General features: G+C 43.0%; 2 protein-coding genes across 16 annotated transcripts in view; one reads left to right on the forward strand and one right to left on the reverse strand.

Moving 5' to 3' along the window:
• Nucleotides 1-163: 163 nt before the first annotated feature.
• GTPBP6 (GTP binding protein 6 (putative)) lies at nt 164-14,231 on the reverse strand. The gene is made up of 10 exons (XM_048859401.2): nt 13,844-14,231; nt 10,685-10,822; nt 8,283-8,353; nt 6,694-6,824; nt 5,822-5,892; nt 4,637-4,795; nt 3,877-4,085; nt 2,247-2,395; nt 1,340-1,492; nt 164-747 (listed from the first exon to the last, which is right to left on the reverse strand). Exons 1-10 carry the CDS (start codon nt 14,214-14,216, stop codon nt 624-626), a joined length of 1,578 nt encoding a protein of 525 aa, XP_048715358.2. The 5' UTR covers nt 14,217-14,231; the 3' UTR covers nt 164-623.
• Nucleotides 13,407-21,148, forward strand: part of LOC125640550 (cohesin subunit SA-2) — a 93,482-nt gene continuing 85,740 nt past the window's right edge. For 11 of the 15 annotated variants that reach the window (XM_075130965.1, XM_075130973.1, XM_048859204.2 and 8 more), the window contains exons 1-2: nt 14,285-14,538; nt 15,573-16,234. Coding sequence is in view for 1 of the 15 variants with exons in the window: in XM_075130972.1 (XP_074987073.1) it covers nt 16,191-16,234 (44 nt within the window). In the remaining 14 variants the exon portion in view is untranslated. Of the gene's footprint in view, nt 13,849-14,284; nt 14,539-14,558; nt 14,706-15,572; nt 16,235-21,148 lie in introns of those variants that run through there. The other 4 variants (XM_048859223.2, XM_048859232.2, XM_075130992.1 and 1 more) reach the window with 4 other exon arrangements.

Consider the following 21,148-nt stretch of genomic DNA (forward strand, 5'->3'; position numbering starts at 1 on the left):
TCCTTTGCACTAACCTTTTAGTAAGCAAACTGCTTAATGAACACAGCACTCTCTCTACCTTCTATTATTTATAAGATGCTTAAGCAATTGTGTGGTGGCCAGCAATCTCTCTTTTCCCTCTATAGTTTATAATTTCCAGTCATGAAATAAAAGTAGCCAGGACCAGCACTAATAAACAATATTTATTCTTAAACTTGTTACATAAAAACTAGCATACATGATTTAATAAACTTGGCAATGTGTTGAAACTGAATTTGGTTACCACACAGTGGTTCAGAAAATCTCCAGGGCCAGAGTTTAGAGCAGCTGTTGTGTGCAGTTCCAATACACACCGATGAACGTTTCATAGTCTGAAATTAGTGCTTTCCTTGGTATGTGTTTGTCAATGGAAAGAGGCTGGAGGTCTGTAGTATTTCCATGAAGAGGCATTTAGGAAGCACTGACACTATTTTACATAGCTCCAACTTCAGCTCACTGTCAGACTTCCAAAAAACTTATGCAGTAGAGATTGTGTCAATCCTGCCCACATATGAACACAGAGATTATTACTTTCATTTCAAAAAGCCTTACTGCCAGCTGATTAGTTCTTTTTCCAAAGACTATTGCACAGAATAAATAACTTGTTATTGTGGGAAAAGTTTTTTGTATTTGCCCAAAGCAGAATTACTTATGATCACCTTCACGTTGGCTGTGCCATCTTCAGGCATAACATCCACTTCCTGAACTGTTGCTTCTTTATACAGCCAACTGAAAAGAAAAACTCATCAGCACCTTACATGCATTCAATAATGCACAAAACAAGGCCTTTATTTTACATCAAGTACAGGATATTTATATACATTTTAAATGCAAGTAATTCCAAACTTTGAAACAAATAAGCCCAACAAAGGGAAAAATCCTTATTTTTGCTCCCACAATAAGCTACTCCTGTTCTGAAAAGAGGTATAATACTTTACAAAATGTCTAAGATTTGTGGTCTTTTATTGGATTCAAGGGTGGCTCTAGCTCCAAGAGGTTCTTTGTTTGAAAAAAATATTTTGTATGCATATACGTAGTAAATTACACAATGTAGAAGAATCACTTCTCATAAGTCCTCCTACAAAAGAGCACTTAAAAAAAGCAGCATCTAGACTTCTTTGGGAGACTATATCATTTCATCGGAGATTGGTCAGACAAAACTTCAAAAGTTGTCTCCCCATTCTTATCACAGATTGAAACCAAAATTAATACAATTTGTCAACTTCTCAGAAAATAAAGTTTCACATTATTTATACACACACACATACACACACACCCCCGCCTTTCAAAAAGTCTGACTGTAGAAGTCACAATTGTTTACCTTAGTTGAGGTCCAGCTAAGTTGACTTTAATTGTCAGAATATTTTTCCCAGTTGTTTTCAAAACTGTTCTCTCAATCTCCCCTTTCAGTTCTTCTAATCCATATCCAAGAAGAGCAGAAACAGCTATAGCATTTGTTTCAGGGGATTGATACCTGGAAGATAACAACCGTCAGGTAGAGATGTGCTGGCAGAGCAGGTGACTTAACTGAGATGCAGATGAGGGGTTGTACCTCTAAAAAGGCTGGATGTGTTCCAAACAGACTATTTGGCTGTACATTAGATTCTGGTGTCTGACTACACAGACATCTTATCTGCAGATGATAATGAGCTCCGATCTTATTTTACTTCTAAAGACAAGGATCTCCAGATCCTTATATAAGGAAAGGACTGAGGAACCAGTATTCTAGTAGTGTATACAAAAAGTGGCTGGAAGCTCCCTGCAGGACTGGAAAACTAGATTACCAGCAGGAGAGTGGGGTGGGGGGAGAGAAAATCTGGATTTGTGCTGGAAATTATACACAGTGTAAGGAGAGTGATCACTTTAGATAAGCTATTACCAGCAGGACAGTGGGGTGGGGGGAGAAAACCTTTTGAAGTGATAAACACCCATTTTTTCATGGTTTGTATGTATAAGAACATCTTCTGTATTTTCCACAGTATGCATCCGATGAAGTGAGCTGTAGCTCACGAAAGCTTATGCTCAAATAAATTGTTTAGTCTCTAAGATACCACAAGTCCTCCTTTTCTTTTTGCGAATACAGACTAACACGGCTGCTACTCTGAAACCTTTGCAAGTATGCGTGCGCAATGATACAAGTAAATACAGTACTTGTAAATGCTACAATACAACTAGGAAACATGAGTTAAAGTGCAACAACAGTTTTAGAACTGTACTTTTCCTCTTACCGTTCTATCAAATCCACTTTGTTATGAACTTCTACAACTGAATCCAGTAAATGGCTTGGAAGATTAAGATTCTTCAGAACAGACAAAACACTTGCTTTCTGGAGGACAGTTTCTGGATGACTAATGTCCCTCACATGAACTATTAAATCCTAGCAAATATAAGTACACAATATGATTATTGGTGATAATGGCTGTTTTAAAATAATATTTGGCATTTCTGTTTCATGAGGGACATTCCTTTGTAGTGAGGAGTACATCGACAGGTTAACAAATTAAGCTGTATTTCTGGAACAGATTTCAAATCACGACCAAATGTTTACTCCAAAGTGGAAGGCTAGATGTGTAGCAGGTCTGTAGCTTGGTCCTTAGCTCCATAAAGGGGTGCAACTGCCTCATATGGCCTCAAAACAAACCCTCCCAACCAAGTTAGTTATGATTTTCTTAGGTTTCGGGGAGAAATTGGCTCATCTTTCCAAGCCAAGGTTGAGCAAAGACAAGGACTTGAAAAAGAACAGCAGAAAGAGCGGTAATAGCCCTGAAGAAATCCAATGCCACACACTGTTTGTGTAATTTTGGGGAGGTACAGAAAGAACAACTCAGACACTTCAAAAAGCTTATAAAATGGGCAGTGATTTTTATCCTAGCCAACAGAAAGTGGGATATTAGGTAATACATGCTTTTTTGTAATGCTATAAAACACTCTAGAACTTTATTCTTCCCCATAGCCTTTAGTACACCTGTGTCAGTGATGGAGAACCTCTGGTACGCAGTAAATCTGTTGGCACAAACTGTATACACAGTATTAGGCCTTAGTGCACCCATGACCAGAGATTTGAGCAAGAAGCATATTGCAAGTGACACACTACAGGCATCCAAAATATAGCAACCTTTTATTTTTAGCACCTGACTCAAAATGGTTCAGCATCTCAGGCCTACATATTATTCTAAAAATTTCTAAAAACTGACGTCCAAAAGTAACATCTTGCATAAACTGCAATAACTAGGCAGAAAAGGACAAATAAAGACAGTTGGAGTCTTAGCTTTCAAAATGTCATTTTTATGAGTTTTATATGTTAACTTGGTTTTTACATGTCTGTGGGTATGTATATGAACTGTATGGCTCTAATGCTGTTTGAAATTCATTTTAATAGAGAAGTCTTAGGAAAGTACATTTAAATTAATTTCATGATTATTCATACCTCAGGCTATAATTTCATCACCTACTGGGCTGTTATTTATGGTACTGAAATAAATTTAATTTTAAACAAATTTCTAAAAAAAGTTTCTCCCTACACCTTTCTGTCAAAAAAGGTATTTTCAAAGATCCATAAACCTCTATCTAGGTTTTTATACAATTATATTGGAACAGACATGGATACTTTGTATACATTTTATTTGTGAAATCGTCACACTTAAAAATACACAAAACATAAAAGTGGAATACTGGCTTAAAACAAGATATTGTGCAATAGTGACGAAAGTATCCACCACCAACCAAATGTTGCAATAAAGCTAGTCAGATGTGCCACTATAAACAGCAAGCCAGTTAACTCCCACCCCTCTGCAAAGGTGAAGACTGTCCCAAAGACAATAGTCCAGACATTGATATGTTTTAGAATCAATTACTTACTGAGTAAGCCACATCATCTAATGTGGCTGAAAAGGACTCAATGAGATCATGAGGCAATTCAGAGAGAAACCCTATAGTGTCAACATAAATAACTGCCAGGTGTGAGGGCAGATAGCCAGCATGAGCTGTAATATCAAGAGTGGCAAACAGTCGATCCTGAGGCTGCAGTCCTTCATCTCCAGTCAATGCCTTGATCAAAGTGGTTTTCCCTAACAGAAATCAAAGCTGAATAAAACACAATTTAAACAGACTGCTTCAAGTAAAATTAACATATATGTCTCAAATGATTGAGTAATGGGATACAGGAACTTTTACCCCTAGATCACCAGTTTAAATCCAGCTCATGATGGTACTGATTGAAAATAATTACTATCTGCTGGCTGTCTACAGAAAGTTATAAAGTTAGAATGGCGTCTTAACCTAGTACCCATTTTGACCAGTGATAAGGATACACATTAAGAGGCATAATCTCTCCTTGTACAGTATGCAGAATGCCTACTGACAATAATAGGAATTGAGCAATTATCAAGGGCAAACCATGGCTCTAGAAGTGCAGCAGATCTCACTAACAAACAGCAAGCTTTGTTTGCCTTTCTACCAAAATTCTCATTGACATGTATTCATTAGACAATCAGGGAACTAATTAAAATTTTGTAACACAAAGCCCATGCATGCTGAAATGAGATTTTAGCTAGTGCTTCTAATTAAATATTAGAAATGTAAGCTTTTCTGTGTTATAATTTCAGGAGTTTTTTCTTACCACAATTAGTGTAGCCCATTACTGAGATAACTGGAAACTCACGCCTTCTACGCTGAGTTCTGAGTACAGACCTCTTTCTTCTCAGCTTTTCCAGGGCATTCCTAATTTTAAATTCTTTTTCTTTCAAGAGACGATACTGCATTTCCATGAAAGTCTCACCTAAAGAATATAAACTAATAAGTGGCTGAACAACCAATAAGAGAGATGGAAATCAAGCTGTGTTATGAAACTACTTAAAACGGTGATAGAGAACTGACAATATAAATTCAAAGCAGTCTTAAGAATACATTAATTCAATTGCTTAACTAACACAGAACCATGACAAAGTTACAATTGACTTTTAAAGGTGTCATACCACAGCAACCATATAGCCTGCTCATTGCCCTTTCTGGCAACTAACACATCTTTAGGCATTTTAAAAATAATACTAATGTGGTATATGTATATGGTCATGTATGTCATCAGGATCGTCCACTGAGCCCACTGGGTGGTCTCATACTCCTATTTTATAGCTTCTCTCTACCTGAGCTTTGATTGGCTCAATTCTCAAATCATGAGTATTTATGACTCCACCCACCTGGGCAACTTACTCTCCAGCTCATGGAAAAATACAGTAATTTATGTGTCCAAAATATTTAAGGTTGTTTTGTTAAATAAAAATACATTTTACAGGCTGTTTTGTATGTTTAATTAAATTCCTGTTACCAATCTAATGCAGCTTGACACAAGCCATGAGCAAACAGTTAAATTATCTAGTAAATAAGCGCTATATAATTTCATCATTTTTAAAATACTAAAAATATACAATAAGAATCTGAAAATATTAAGCTATATAATTGCTTAAATAAACTTGTACAGTTATAGTCAGTGTACCCTACTAGATAGCAAACAGATGTACCAAATCTAGTGTAAAGGCTCTATTTAGTTGAAAATCAACATGTTTGTATCAGCCAATGAGAACACAGCTTTCTTTAGAAAATAACTGAAGTACAAATGGACAAGCTGACTAAAATCAACTTAAATCAAGACTTTCCACTTGTTGATTTATATAATTAAATTGATTTAAATAGCTTTTTCTTAAATCAATCCACCCAGGTCACAACTACCATGACTTCCAAAAAGCAATTAAACCTGGTCGTAGATTATAGAGGATAATCCTACAGTTCACAAATATTTACACTTTACCTGAACCCATGATGTATCTTGATCCACCTCTTTGCTGATCTAACTGAGACATCTCATTTTTCAGATTTGTTCTGGCAATCGAAGAAGAGTAACATTTTTACCAAAGTAAATATAATGACTTTAATTAAAGGATCTTAAAATTACTTCACAAACATGGCTAAGTAGTAATAACCTAATATTACAGCTGGGAAAACTGGGACACAGAGAAGTTAAGCGACTAGCCCAAGGCCATATTAGGAATGGAATCCAAATTTCCTGGCTCCTCAACAGACAACACCGTTATCAAATAATAACTGCACAAAAAATGACTGAGCCAAAATTTCAGGGAGCCAATCATACTGTCAGATGCACATACATAACTCCCACTGACTTCAGTCAGGTATCGGAATGGTAATTATACAAAATATACCATGTACTTAACTTGCCAGTATTTGATGTGGGATACACACATAAATCAACCAGACTCTAATCTGGTATTCTCAACTCCTCTGCTGAGAGCTAAAATTCTAACCCTATATACTATAAATTTGCCATATATTTTCTAAGAAGAAAGTTGCTGCTGCTGTTCCTGGCAGGTTACTGGGATTAGGATGAACTAGCAATTCACAAGAGAAATTTATTTGGTAAGGATATCTTGTGAACATCTTTTTTTTGGGGGGTGGCTAGTCAATGGTGAAAAGCTTAAAGCAATGCTATATTCTGATCTGTTCTGGACAGTTAATGGCATAAAATGCTATAAAGCATATTATACAAAAAATAACCATTGACTCCTCCACCCCCAAGAATAGTACCACCATTTTAGTCATTGTGAAGAATATGCCTTTATGTTATATCGAAATACTAACATCTGCTATTTGCACAATTGGAAGTACCTGAGAAGTGGGATTTCAGCCAACGCAATCTGAAGTTTTGCCTCCTTAGTCCGAGCATTGCAACGAAAAATATGAAGGACAACTGTATATCTGTCAAAAACCGTCACTCCCCAAGCATCTTCCAGTTCTTTCTTTAAAAACATAAGATAAGATAACCTGAGGGTTTTTTATGATGATGTATATAAGTCAATATGCATGCAGCAGGGTGAAGAAATTAAACTGTAGAGTGACGAGGTGGGTGAGGTATATTTTTTATTGGACCAACATCTGTTGGTGAGAGAGAGAAGCTTGCGAGCTTACACAGAGCTCCTTTTCTGCTGGAAGCTGGTTCAACCCTGATTCAGTAAGGTGCTTAAGTATGAGTAGTCCCATTGAAGTTCATTGGACTGCTCATTCGCTTAAAGTTACACACATTCTTAAGTACCTTGTTGAATCATGGCCACTATCATGTTAAATTATGTCCAAGATATAAGTTTGGTAAAACAAGCTTTTATAAAACCTAATATCAATAGAAAGATTTCCACAAATGAGAGAAGGATGAAAAACTGGTACACTTTTGAGAAAAATGTGTCTCTTATTTTTGTCAAAAAATGTGGAACTTAAAATCTTTTCACAAACTCTATCCATAATCATCTAAAAACTTTAAATAAAACCAACTAGTAAAGAATAACACAGATGATAATAATTGCAGAGATTGCAACCAAAACAGTGCAGGATGCTGCTTATGCATGAGAACTAGAAAGTGACACTGTCTATTTTCAGTGCTTTTCTAAAATTGCCTATCACTACAATGTCTAAGTGACAAGTACCAGTGGTTTCTATTTCCCTAAATGAAATATAAAAAATAAAAGCAGAGCATAAATAGTGAAGAGCATATTCATTTTTAATTTTTTCCAGTTTTAATCATCTAAGGAATCATTAGTAATGAAGTTAAGGTTTTTTAAAATGTATAAATTATAACCAGTGTCACTTTAAAACATACTTAAAGTGTAAAAAAAAGTACATGAAAATTAAAATATATGCATAGCTTGCATTTTTAACTAATTTCCTGTTAAATATTAATGCCTAGCATTTTAATATAGAGAATGTTTCATCCAAAAATCCTGAAGTGCTTTACCAAGGCTAAGTTTCCCCCCATTTTACAGATGGAGATATTGAGGAACAAAAATGAAGTGACTTGTCCAAGATACCAATGAGCCAGCGGCAGGGCTGGGAGTAGAACCCAGATTAAAAGACCACCAGGATGTCAGTGTGCCGAATTCAGCCATGAAGAGGTATAATGCCCAATAAAGTCAATGGAACTAGCTTTGCTTACATCAGGCATAATTTGGCCAAATTGGCTTAAAAAAATGTCATGTGCAGCTTTTGAGTCAAAAGTTGGCCTTAACTTTTCAGAGCATCAGTACATTCCAAACACAGCCTTTGGATGTAGAAGCGTGGTGGGCAACCTGTGGCCTGCATGTGGCTCAACAGGGTAATCCGCTGGTGGGTCGCCTGCAGCTCTCAGTGGCTGGATTACCCTGATGGGATTGCCCACCACTAATGTAGAACATAAAAAAAATACACTTAAATATTGTTTTTTAAATTACCTTTGTCAGTGGAGAGAGCCTTTCTATATTCAAGAAGACAGCCGTTATGTGTGGTAATCCTTTAATCTTTTCTAAATAAAGAGGATTGCATTGTGTAATTTTGTAATGGTTAATGCCAATCTAGAGCAAAAAGGCTATTTTAATTATGTGTTAAAAAGTGAATGCAGTGTTCATGAAATAACAGACTGATAGCACACGAAGGTACACTCTTTGTTTACAGAACAGGCACAGCAGTACATGCTTTCACATTGTGTGACTATGTGTTCCAAGTGTATTCTAAAAGGACTACCAAAAAGGATGAGAGGATAAAGTTCTGCTTCCAGGCCCATTCAGTCTATGGATTATGGGCTGCTGAGACTGCCAACAAACATGCTAGGATGCTTCTTCCTGACACACGGAGACTAGGAAGAGTATTAGGGCCCAGATCCACAAAAGGATTTAGGTGCCTAAGTGTACAATTTATGTGGATATGAAATCCTCAGAATCACTGTTCAGCTGTCATCTAGGGGCCCAAACTCCCTCGCTGCCTACATTTTTGCTGTGGAAGTCCCCTATGTGCCTAAATTTCTGCCTCTAGGCATGCACATTGCTGCCTTAGGCAGTGCCTGGACACCTTTACACACTTAAGCCCCAGTGCACTCCTCCAACCAGATGAAGATAGGTGTTCCCCCTCCTACCTTGTTCACACAAAATGGCTGGGGCAGGCTCTCCCTGATGCTTTAGCCAGCGGACTAAAGGGTACTCACCCAGGATATGGGAGACCCTGGTTCAAGTCCTCTCTCTTCCTGAACAGATGTCTCCCACCTAACCACTGGGCTACGGGATAGTCTAACATTGGTCTCTCTCAATCTCTCCTAATGAGCAAGTCAATTATGTAGAACTACTTAAATATGCATTGGTCCAGAGAGCATGAGAATGAATCTATAGTCCAGTGGTTAGGGCATTCACGAGAGGTGTGAAACCCATGTTCACAGCCCTTAACTTCATCAGGTGGGGGTGGGAACTGAACTGGGGACTCCCACATCCCAGGTAAGTGCTCTACTCACTGTGCTAAAGGTTATAAGGGAGATCCACTTGCACTAGCAATTTTGTGTGGCATTAGGCATGTACAGCCACCATTCTTGCAAGAAACAGCTTAGGTGACTGACTCCAAGAGAGGGTTCATGGCTGTGGATCCCAAGCAGAGATACGTGTCTCCATAGGTGCCAATTCCTTGGGTGCTCCAGCCCTGGAGCACCCACGGAAAAAAATAGCATGTGCTTAGAACCCATTGTACAGGAGGCGCTGGGAGGGAGGGGGAGGAGTGGGGACAGGATGTTCTCAGGGCCAGGAAGAGGTGGGGGTGGGACCTTGGGGGAAGGAGTGGAGTGGGGGCGGGGTCTGTGGTGGGGGCTTAGAGGAAGGGATGGAGTGGTGGCAGGCTTGGGCAGAGGTCAAGCACTCCCCCAGACAGAGAGGAAGTCAGTGCTTATGTGTGTCTCCTCCTCCAGCCTAGATTGAGGTGCCTAACTCCCTGAGGGGCAGGGTTTAGGACGCATTCCTCTTGTTGGCATCTGCTATGGCTAGTTTAAGCAGCTGCCCACCTAGACTTTTGTGGATCCCATTCTTAGGTGCTTCTCTCTCCCCATGCATTGCACAGAAAGCCGAGGGTTTGTGGATTCTGTTGAGCAGCTGGGCCCCTAAAAGTTAGGCATTCCAATCCCTCAATCCCTTTGTGGATCTGGGCCTAAGAATATGAACTCACTTCACATAGGCTATTGACTAGTCATCAGGTTTTGATCACTATTGACCTGGGTCAAAGGCAGCTGTCACCTTTACTTAAGTCAGTCACTTAATTTTATTCAGAATCACCCTGTATATTGCATACCTTTACCTAAGGTATTTAGAATCATACTATATATCACACATTTAGGGCTTGTCTTCACTGCAGTGTTAGCTCAAGTTAAAACTTGAGTTTTGACCCATACCCAACTTCCATCCACACACAAAAATCTCTAGCTCAACTTAAGTGCTTTAGGCTTGAGCTAGCCCGACTGGCAGGCGGTGGGTTGGAAATCGAGTGCTACTGATGCTCAAGCTAGCAATGCTGTGGGGATTCAACAGCTGGAGTTATATCTCACCCAATCATTCTGTAGTGCAAATGTAGACTAGGTCGAGCAGAGTAACTCAAGTGTATTAACTCATGTTAACTGTTGCAGTGAAAACAAGTCCTTACAGCAAGTATTGGTTATTTCCATCTTGCATGTTTTTAATTAACATCTCTGGAGTTTGTTTGTAAACCTGGCCATGAAGTAGACAAAACCTTAACTCTCCCCTGTGTCTGCAATAATCATTAATTAGCTTAAGAAGGGTAAAAATCTTTCACTTAGTATGATATACTGTATCTTTTGTTTTCTTCTTACCTGTCAGAATCTGAAAATTTCCTTTGCCAAAAATAAACTTCTTGTCAGGAGTTTTTGTAGACATAATTATTTTATCTAAAACCGTCCAATTATGAAGGGTGTTTATTAGAGCAACAGCTTCAGCGATCTGTAATTCAGCTTTAGCATTGGAAAAAGAAAAAAGATTATAGTATACAGTCCTAACTCTGCACACATATTTCCAACATTTGCAATAAGAACATAAACAGTGAGGCCTGGTCTACACTTAAAAAAGTTTTGCCACCATAGCTCTGTTGGTTAGGAATGTGAAAAAATTATAGCCCTCACCAACATAGATAGGACAGCAAAAGCCCTAGGTTAGATGTAGTTACATCAGCAAAAAAGTCATTTTCATTTGAGGAACTGGTATTAACTATATTGGCAAAAAATCTGCACAAATTAACAAGGAAATTACATAGTTATTTGCATCAACATTGTACTTCAGTCCTAAAAGGGTTACTATCAAAATTTTTGTTTAAGCCTACTTACAGAAAGATGATGGGAAAACTGTGACAGCAAAACAATGTGTTAATAACTCCTTACTGTTTTGTAGAAATATTTAAAGAACTTCTAGAGTTGTGCACATTGTTCCTGACATCATCAGTGATGCTGGTTCATAGACAGAATAGCAATAGGCAGCGATACTGACTCCTGCTTTACTAGAAACACAGCAGAGCAGGGCCCCAGTCTTGCATTCTGAGTAACCTGGGTAGTCTCTTGAACTTGTACAGAGCCTCACTGAGTTTAAAGGGACCCCATACAGGTATAAAGGTTACCCAGGCAAATCAAATTGCAGAACTGGACCTAGGAAAATTGTTGGAGAAAGAAAATTTATCATCCATTCACTCTAAATGGAAAACAGTGTATTCGATATTTTAAATTCTATTTGCTGAAAAAGTTTCTTCCTACTTAAAAAAAAGTCTTCTCTTTTGCCAAAATTTGCCAGATTGGTTAAGTGAGTTTTTCTTTGAGATAGCTGGGAATAAATTTGAAACATTCACCTAGTGAACAGGTTCTCCACTTGGGGGTCATAAATAGATTTCAATCGGTTCACAACCATCCTCTTTGCCTTTCTGGCTAGACAGGAGGAGAGTGCAAAATTTTTTTTTTGTTTATAACACGAGAAAATAGTACAGAAATGGTTGAGAACCACTGACCCAGTTTGTTTCATGTGTTGTAGTACATGTAGTAGTTCTGAAAACAGCACTTCCTAAAACAGTTTTCAACACAGGCTGTGGCCAGCAACACTGACAAACTAGAATGAAATTTAGATAAACTTCCTATGAATGAGATAAATTAAAATTAGGCTGAAGAACAGTCTCCCAAAGAAAGTGGTGGAAGTCTCATAATTTGTGCCTTAAAGTTATACTGGACAAAACAGTTGCCTCATCAAATTGGCTGCATTGGTTGAAGCACAAGTCTACTAAAGTGGCAGTGAAGGGATGATATCTGAAAATCACGAACAGCTGTTACGGACCATATTAGAAAGATTCCCACTAATAAGACTGGTAAAGAAGAGGACAAGGAATCAAATGCAAATGTAAAATACCCTAAACTATGTGATCTCCAGTGCTTTCCGTTACAGATTTCTGCAGGACAGGAGCATTTGTAGTGGTGTCACCCAAGGCAAAACTCCTTACCATCCCAGAGAGACTGACATGTCTATAACTAGCTGCAGTGGTGGAGAAATGAAACCAGAGACAACTCAGTATTCCTTACTAAGGCCCCCATCCTGGAAACATGCATTTGCTTAACTTTAAACACATTAACAGTCCCATGAGACTTCATTGAGGGGCTTATCTTCATTGCCTTGTTAGCTTGAGGTATAATTTGAATGTTGCCCCTAACTTGACTCCCATGCACACACAAAAATCTGTAGCATGAGTTAAGTGGTGCTTTAGACTTTAACTAACTGGCCTGTCAGAGCGTTTGTCTTGAAGCTCAAGCGATGCCGATGCTTGAGCAGATTGCAGCATAGCCTAGCATGAGTTGGAGTGGTTATCTCAGTCAACTTGAGTGTAGATAACTAGAGCTAACACTGAAGTGAAGACAAGCCCTGAAAAAAGTTGATCATGTCCATAAGTGTTTGTAGAATCAAGATCTAAGTTTGCAACAAAACAGTGTCAATGTGGCATTCATTATTTAAAGGGGGAACATATGCTGATCTAGAACTGTTGGCCAATTAGACTTTGTATCTTGATAATGTGAAAAAAATACATAGCAAACTTCTTAAAGAGATAAAATTGTTCTCTGGTTGTTTGCCAACCATTCCTGCTTGCCTCCCAATGTAAAGTTTATATTTAGAATGTAAGGCTAGAAGGGACCTTGAGAGGTCATCAAGTCTAGCCCCTTACCTCGAGGCAAGCCTAAGTAAACCTAGATCATTTCTGACAAGTGTTTGTCCAACCTGTTCTTAAAAACCTCCAGTGATGGAGGTTCCACAGTCTCACGTGAAAAGCCCATGCCAGAGCTTAACTACCCCCATAGTTAGATTTTCCTAATCTAACCTAAATCTGCCATGGTGCAGATTTAGGCCATTACTTCTTGTCCAACCGCCAGTAGAGACAAAGAACAATTGCTCATTGTTCTCTTTGTAACGACACTTAACATACTTGAAGATTTATTTAATCCATAAAGATCCTGAAGAAGCTTTAAGAGCGAAAAGGGCAACAACTGACAGGATAGGAGGTGGACAGGCGCATTTTCGATTACACAGAGGCTAAGTCAGTAAGTCTACCGTGCTACAATCGGTCAGGTGTCAGTGTCTGAGTAGTTAGCTTGGGAAAGGCTCCCCTCTGTCTCCCCTGCAAAAAGAGACGTGCTTTGTATTTCAGGATAGCTACCTCGACGTCAAATCCTCACAAAGGCCAGGCACAGGCAGTTTTCACCTGGAGGAAACGACGCAAGGTACATCCCATGTCGGGGGAGCAGGGTCCCATGTCAGCCAGCGGCTACGTCAAGGTAAAAAAAAAAAAATCTGCCTGTGTCTTCCCTCCACTCGGATTTCACCCTGAGGCAGACAAGCCACTGCCCCGCCCGGAACACGCCGCTGCAGGGAAAAGAAAGACCCAGAGGATTCGGGGGCCGAGGCTGGTGCCCTGAGCACCGGGGCCCGTGGGAGGAGAGTCCCCGGCACCTCACCTGTGGTGAGTTGGGGCTTTTTCGCTCCCCACTTGACGGCCGGGTGCACCACGAGCAGCCGCTGGGCCCCGGGAGGCGGCCCTGGGGCCAGCAGCTCCTCCAGCTCCTCTTCCTCACCATCCTCCTGCTCACCATCCTCCTCCTCCTCCTCCTCCTCCTCGCTGTGCGCCGCCCCCCGCCCGCGCCCCACGCTCCGGGGCGGCTTCCCCTGGCCCGGGGGCCCCAGCGCGGCGCGGAGGCAGCGGCAGCCCCCAGTGCGGAGGAGCCGGGCGGGCGGCCGGGGCAGCAGCGGGCAGAGCCTCCCGGCCGCTGCGGCGCGGAGCCCCCGGGCGCACAGGGCGGCGGCCCCGCGCAGCAGGAGCCCGGGCCCCATCGCCCGCCCCGGTACCGCGAGAGGGGGGTGGGGTGGGGGGTCAGAGCCCGGCGCCGTTAGAGCCTGCGCGAGGAGTACGTGCTCGTGCTCGCGCTCCGCGTCCCAACGAGGCTCCCCAGGAAACCGCCACCGCCACCAGACCCGTTCCGCTGCGCGCCGCGCGGCCGGCCCGCCCGCCCCCTCCCTGCTGCCTTCGGGCGGGGTCCGTTTCCTGCGGGGGCGGGGTTTTGGCTGCCGGAGGACAGGCCCGCGGGAAGAGGAATTTATTAATTGTAGTGAGTGACTGGCTCGGCTGCGTCACGCGGCACGCGGCAGCTCTCTGGTAGGCCGATTGGGGGGGCGCACGCGCTCTCGGGGATCAATGGATCGCGGCCTCTCCACTGGTCGCCGCCGGGATTGAGGCGGGGGCGGGCGGGCGCCGCGCGGGCTCGCGCAGTGTCTGGGTAGCGCGCGCGGGTGTCACGGGCTTGTGTCGCAGAGCGTCAGGGGGTGAGTCCTGTCCTTAATGCTCCCCGGGGGTCGTGCCCATGTATTGCCTCGTCCCCCCGGGCTGTGCTGCGCGGCGCCTCCCTCTTGTATGGCAGTCCACTGCGCTACACGGCACTGCACCCCCCAACCACCCGCATGGGATTTCCCGGCTCTGCATCCCCCTGTGCTGCAGTGTCCTACACACCCCACCTTGCATGGGATTTCCCTGCGCTGCATCCCCTCTTGCATTACACCGGTGCTGCAGTGTGCTGTATTGAACCCCTTCTGCTCTGCAAACTCCCGCTGCTTCCCCTCATATTGTACCTTCCTGCACTACCGTGCACCCCTTCTACACTGCAACCCTTTGCCGTAGCCGTCTTGCATTGCAAACCACCTGTGGTACAGGGAGCACTCTCTCCACTGCAGACTACTACTGCACCCTGTCATGCGTTTTGACCCCGGTTTTGTTATGCTGCATTGCACCCCTTTCACTGCACTGAGGTCCACCTTTACAGTCATTTGTATTCCTTTCTTTGTATTATATCATTGCATCCCCCAAATGACTAATTGCTCATGTTATCTGCAATGCCCTAGGATCGCTTCTCATACGGGGGGGAGTGGTACCTCCATATGTCCTGTGTTCTCTGTAATGGTGCAGTGATAAATATGAACCCACAGTATGTCCTCTAGTTACTTTTAAAACCCCACTTGCTCTGTGGGACTGTTCGTAGGCGCTAGATGCTTCTATCTCCACCTTACTCTCACAATCCATTATTCTTTTATTTTGAAGTCACTACCTTTAAAATGACTTTCTTTTTTGGCTTTCTTTTTTAACTTTATTATAGAAGATTTGCCTTTCTAACCTCTAGCCATTCTTTTTCTTGACAGGTTTCTCTTACGAGAACCAAGGAAGTGGAGTTTAGTTTCTGCTGCTCTTATTTAGGGTTACCATATGTCCTGTTTTCCCCAGACAAAGTCTGTTTTTTGAGCCTGCTTTCCCTGTCCCAGCGGGGTTTTCAAATAACAGCAAATGTTCCGGTTTTTGCAGAGTAGAGAAGCTGCAGTTCAGAAAGAGCCCCCGTTGATCAGCTTCCCAATTGGTCCCAGCCCTGTATCCACTGCTGATTGGGCCATTCCCCTGCATCTGCAGTTGAGTGATCCTTTCCCCTGCAAGTCACAGCTGCTGAATCCTGCCTACCCATGCCCCCTTGCCCCCACTCAGCCCTGGGAGGTGCTGACTGACTACTGTTGCTGTGTCCTGGGCTTGTGCCAGCTGCCCTGCCACTGTGACAGGGAGTGACACTGCCTCCCCCCCCCCACACTCACGGGAGGTACGCCCCCTTCAGCTTCCCTTCCTTCCCATTGCCCCTGCCCCCTGCACTGTCTGCTTTTTGGGAACTTGAAATATGGTAACCCTACTCTTATTCCCATTCCTGGCGAAGTTTCCTGAAAGTGGTGTGGATCATGTTAACTTGCTTTGTACTCTGCTGAAATGATGTAACGGCAATGATAGCCAAGCCCAACACAGTCAGTAACCTCCCCAGCCAAAAGTAAGTCCTGACAATGAGGAGTTTCTAATTTACATTGGTATTTTGGTGAATTGCCCTTGTCTAATGACTCCTGCAGTCAGTGGGTGGATCCATGATGCATGGCTTTGGGGGATTCTCGCTACTGATTATGTGCTGTACTAACTCCTACTTTTGTTGCCTCATTGATTACATCCTCCCTTCCTTAAGCAGATCAAATTAGACTTTTAATTTTTCAAGTTTTTCTGTGACTTTTTGCCCTCATTGACTTAAAGAGGAGTCTTCCTGCCCTGAAAAATTTGCAGAATCTTGACCTAAATGATTTGTTCCCTTTATTGTTCCCTCATAAGGCAGGCTAAGAAAGAATTTGAGAAGCAACTTGCTAAAGATGCGCACACTAACAGTAAGAATTTTTTAAAGTACATCAGAAGTCGGAAGCCTGTTAAACAGGCAGTGGAGCCACTATAAGACCAAGATGTTAAGGGAGTACTCAAGGAAGACAAGGTCATTGCAGAGAAGCTAAATAAATTCTGTGCCACAGTGTTTGCTGCAGAGGAGGTGGGAGAAATACCCACATCAAAGTTTTTGGCTTTTGTAAAGGGAAGTCAAGCATCACCAATCTGTTTGAATTCTTTGAGGGGTTAAAAAATGTGGATCTCGGTGATCTGGTGGATATAGTGTACTTGGATTTCCAGAAGGCCTTTGGCAGGGTCCTTTACCAAAGGCTCTTAAGGAAGCTAAGTAGCCATGGGGTAACAGGAGAGGTCCTTGTGCGGATCAATAACTGATTAAAAGATAAGAAACAAAGGATAAGAATAAATGGTTAGTTTTCAGAATGGAGAAGGGGAAATAAGGATCTGCACTGGGATCTGTGCTGTTCAACATATTCCTTTTCCAGGTCATTAATGGAGTGAACAGTGAAATGGCAAAGTCTGTAGATAATACAAAGTTATTCAAGATAGTTAAGTTTGAAGAGCTAGGTTATGTCTACCCTACATAGTTAAGTCAACTTAAGTTACGTCGACAATCATCTACTGCTGTAATTAAACTATTTTTGCACATCCACACAATACTCCTTGTGATGGTGGAGTGTGTCCACAGTTGGTGCTCTTGCGTTGACAGAGAGAGCAATGCACCATGAGTACCTATCCCACTGTACAACTCGTCACCATTTGCCCCTGGGTGCTCTGGCAAGGGATCACAGTGCCTTGTGGGGGCGGGCTTACTGTCCCATGATGCAGTTTTCTCTGTCCCATCATTCCATGGGCTTCTGACTACGTTTTGCGCTGCTTTTCAACCACCAGTGTAAACTGCATGCCCGCCATCTGTCTCACACTGCTTTCCAGTCTTGTGATGAGCATTAAGAACACAACACAGCTGATCCTGTGGTATTTCATGAACTGTGAATAAGATAATGACACCGTGGTGTCTGCCCTGCTGTGTGCCATGGAAAGAAACAATTCAAGATTGCTGTTTGCATTCATGGAGCTTCTGCACATGGTGAACCATCGGTACTGGGCTTGGGAACTGGGCTCAGCCAACAAATGGTGGGATTGCATCGTGATGCAGGTATAGGGTGACAAGCAGTGGCTGCAGAACTTTCAGATGCACAAAGCTGCCTTCTTGGAACTGTGTGCGGAGCTTTCCCCTGTCCTTTGGCACATGAACACTAAAATTAGAGCTGCCCACACGGTGGAGAAGTGAGTGGTGATTGCTTCCAAACTTCCAATTTGGAGTTGGAAAGTCCACCATGGGGGTTGCAGTCATGCAAGTGTGCAGGGTCATTAATTGTCTCCTGTTACGAAGGACTGTGATTCTGGGAATTGTGTGGGAAATAGTGGATGGCTTTGCATCAATGGCATTCTCTAACTGTGGTGGGGTGATAGATGGCACTCATATCCCCATTTTGGCCCCAGACCACCTTGTGAAGGCGTACATTAACAGAAAGGCCTACTTTTCTACGGTATTGCAAGCGCTGGTGGACCACCTAGGTCATTTCACTGACATCAATGTGGGGGATCAGGGAAGGTGCATGTCACATGCATCTTCAGGAATGCTGGCCTATATAGAAAGCAGAAAGCAGGAACTTTCTTTCCAGACCAGAAGATTCCAACTGGGGATGTGGAAATGCCAATTGTGATCCTGGGAGACCCAGCCTACCCCTTGTTCCCATGGCTCATGAAGCCTTACACTGGAAACCTTGACTGCAGCAAGGAGCACTTCAACAACATGCTCAGCAGGTGCAGAATGGCCGTTGAATGTGCCTTTGGCAGATTAAAGGGTTACTGGCGCTGCCTTTTTGGCAGTTTAGACCTCAGTGAGGAAAATATTCCCATGGTCATTGCTGCCTGCTGTGCTCTGCATAACATTTGTGAAGCTAAAGGGGAAAAGTTTCTGCAGGGGTGGAGCGTTGAGGTAAATCGGCTGGCAGCTGCTTTTGAGCAGCCAAGTACCAGGGCTGTTAGAGGGGTTCAATGCGGGGGCTGTTCAAATCAGGGAGACTTTGCAGGAGCATTTTGAGAAGGAGCCCCACTATTCTGTGTTTTTCTTTAATGCACTGAGCCAGGCATTGCTTTCTTTCACTGTAGTGTGAGCCTTTTAATGATTGCCTTGTGTGCATTAATTATACTCTGCTAATACACTGATTGCCATTGTGTATTAATTTCAGCAGCAACCACCATGTGTTATAGGCAAATAAATATTCATTTTCTTTTTATACGTACATTTTTATTCATCAGCTATACAAATGTTTCTATTTTCTACAAGGGATGTGATCCCGAAGAGCGCTTTTTGAAATGAAGCTCTCACAGCTGGGTGTATGTCCAGTTGTCATTGTGAAACATGTCCCAAGGGGTGGAATGCATGGGGTACTGTGATGACCTAGGAACGTGTGAGGAATGTGTGTGTGGAGTTTGGGAAGGGAATGGAAGGAAGTTCTATATGGGCTGCAGGGGGAGGCGAGCACATGTGTTCTGCCTGCACTGCAGGTGGGACCTCAGCATGTCTGTTTGGTCCTCCAGCAGGTGTATCATCCACTCCTGCCCGTTTCCTCTCCTGGCTATCCATTTTCAGTTTTTCAGTCTCTCTTCATGCTCTCTACTCGCTATAAGTAGCTTCAGATGATTGCAACATCTCCCTGAATGTTTTCCTTACTCCTCCTAGTTTGTCTCATCAGAGAGAGCTGCTCAGCCAGTGTGCAGGAGGAGATCCTCAAGGGAACATCTGCAGAAGCTAAAGAAATGATAGACAGAGGCACTATTGTGAGTGCACTCACAGCCTTGATTCATACAAGCTAGATACACCACTTTCTCACTTTCCCTTAGCAAGTACAGAGCACGGCAAGAGCCCTAATGATGAGTTCGGCCTGGGGTGGCGAGAAAGGGGCAAGATGGGAGAAAGGGTGGGGTTCACAGGGGTATCAATACAAGAGCCTAGGGCCACTATTATGAATACTGGCACTGCTTTATACAGTCAGGGTTGATAGCAGCTGAGACCTCACTCTTGTGGGTAACCAAGGATGCAGCTCCTGCATGCATGCAACTGCAGACCGGGTTTGTATGCTGCTTGCTTATGTGCTGCTTTGATGCCTGCACAGGTAATTGATGATTGGTGCAGCAAGTTTCCTACTGTGGGGGAAGAAACAAGGAACCTTCAGCCGAGGATTGCAAAGTACCTCCAGAAAAGTTTCCTAGAGATTTCTATGGAGGATTCCCGGGAGTGCCAGTGTGCATCAACAAACTTTTCCACAGTGCACAGGGGAATGAAAAGCAGATGCAAACAGCGCTTGTGTTGGTTATTTCTATCCCCCTACTACCCTGGGAAAAAAACAAAACAAAGGGCTACCTCATGTCTCCCTGCAGTATCAAAGCACAGTGGATGCTTACCGGAGCTTCCCTCTTTTGTGTCATGCACACCAGAGCTGGAGTGCTGAGACTGGCTAGACCCCTCCAAAGTTAAAAAAGAGGTCTTGGCTCACCACCCCAATAGACATCCCATTTGCCTGTCCCATCTCCTCCTCCAACTCCACTTCATCCTTTGGGTTCAATCTGCTGGCTGCTGTCTCCAGCCCCCCTAAGTATGCATGGGGCTCTTGGCGGTGAAGGTGGGGTTGCCACCGAGGATGGTGTGCAGCTCTTTGTAAGGAAACGGCATGTCTATGGCAATGCACCAGACCGACAATTGGCCTCCCTTCTGGTATGCCTGCCTCAGCGCCTTGATCTTAGCACGGCACTGGTGAATGTCCCTTTCATGCCCCTTCTCCGTGCCACAAGCAATCTGCCCATAGGTATCAAAGTTCCTACAACTGGAGCAGAGCTGAAACTGCAAAGCCGCCTCTCCTCACAGACTCAGCAGATCCAATAACTCTGGTGTGCTCCAGGAGGGAGAGCCAGCATGGTCATCTGGAAAGATGCTATGTGAGCTGTTTGGACCGAACAAACAAGAAGAGGAATTAAAAACATTCCTGGGCCTTTAAAGAGAGAGGGGCGCATGCATATATACCTGGCTGCAGGGCAGCGGAGTTCAAATTGGTGACCAGAATGGCCATGATAGGCATTGTGGGACACACCCTGAAGGCCAGGAATGGTGACATAACACAGTGTTGACACTGACATTGCGTCGCTCTAACTTCGTTGCAAAAAGCTCTATGCCTCGCATCCTGGTGATTTTATTATGTTGGCATTGCAGTACAGTTAAATCATCAGGAGGAGCATTGCAGTGTAAACTCCTCCACTGTTTTGTTGACAAAAGCCGACTTTTGTCGACCAAACTGTGTTTTCACAGAGCTGGGTGACTGGGTAACAAAATGGCAGATGAAATCTAATGTTAGTAAGTACAAAGTAATGCATGTTGGAAAAAGCAATCACAACTATACGTATAAAAGGAGAGGTTCTAAATTAGCTGTTACCATTAATGAAAGAGATTTTGGAGTTATTATGC

The sequence above is a fragment of the Caretta caretta genome, chromosome 1, assembly GCF_965140235.1.
Source record: "Caretta caretta isolate rCarCar2 chromosome 1, rCarCar1.hap1, whole genome shotgun sequence".
NCBI classification, from domain to species: Eukaryota; Metazoa; Chordata; order Testudines; family Cheloniidae; genus Caretta; species Caretta caretta.

What these genes read in the sequence shown, in the direction of transcription:
- GTPBP6 (XM_048859401.2), bottom strand. Translation starts at nt 14,216, where the DNA reads ATGGGGCCCGGGCTCCTGCTGCGCGGGGCCGCCGCCCTGTGCGCCCGG. An exon ending in AAAGCCCCAACTCACCACAG is followed by an intron (nt 10,823 to 13,843) that starts GTGAGGTGCCGG and finishes CCAATGCTAAAG; the next exon opens with CTGAATTACAGATCGCTGAA. An exon ending in AAATTTTCAGATTCTGACAG is followed by an intron (nt 8,354 to 10,684) that starts GTAAGAAGAAAA and finishes CTCTTTATTTAG; the next exon opens with AAAAGATTAAAGGATTACCA.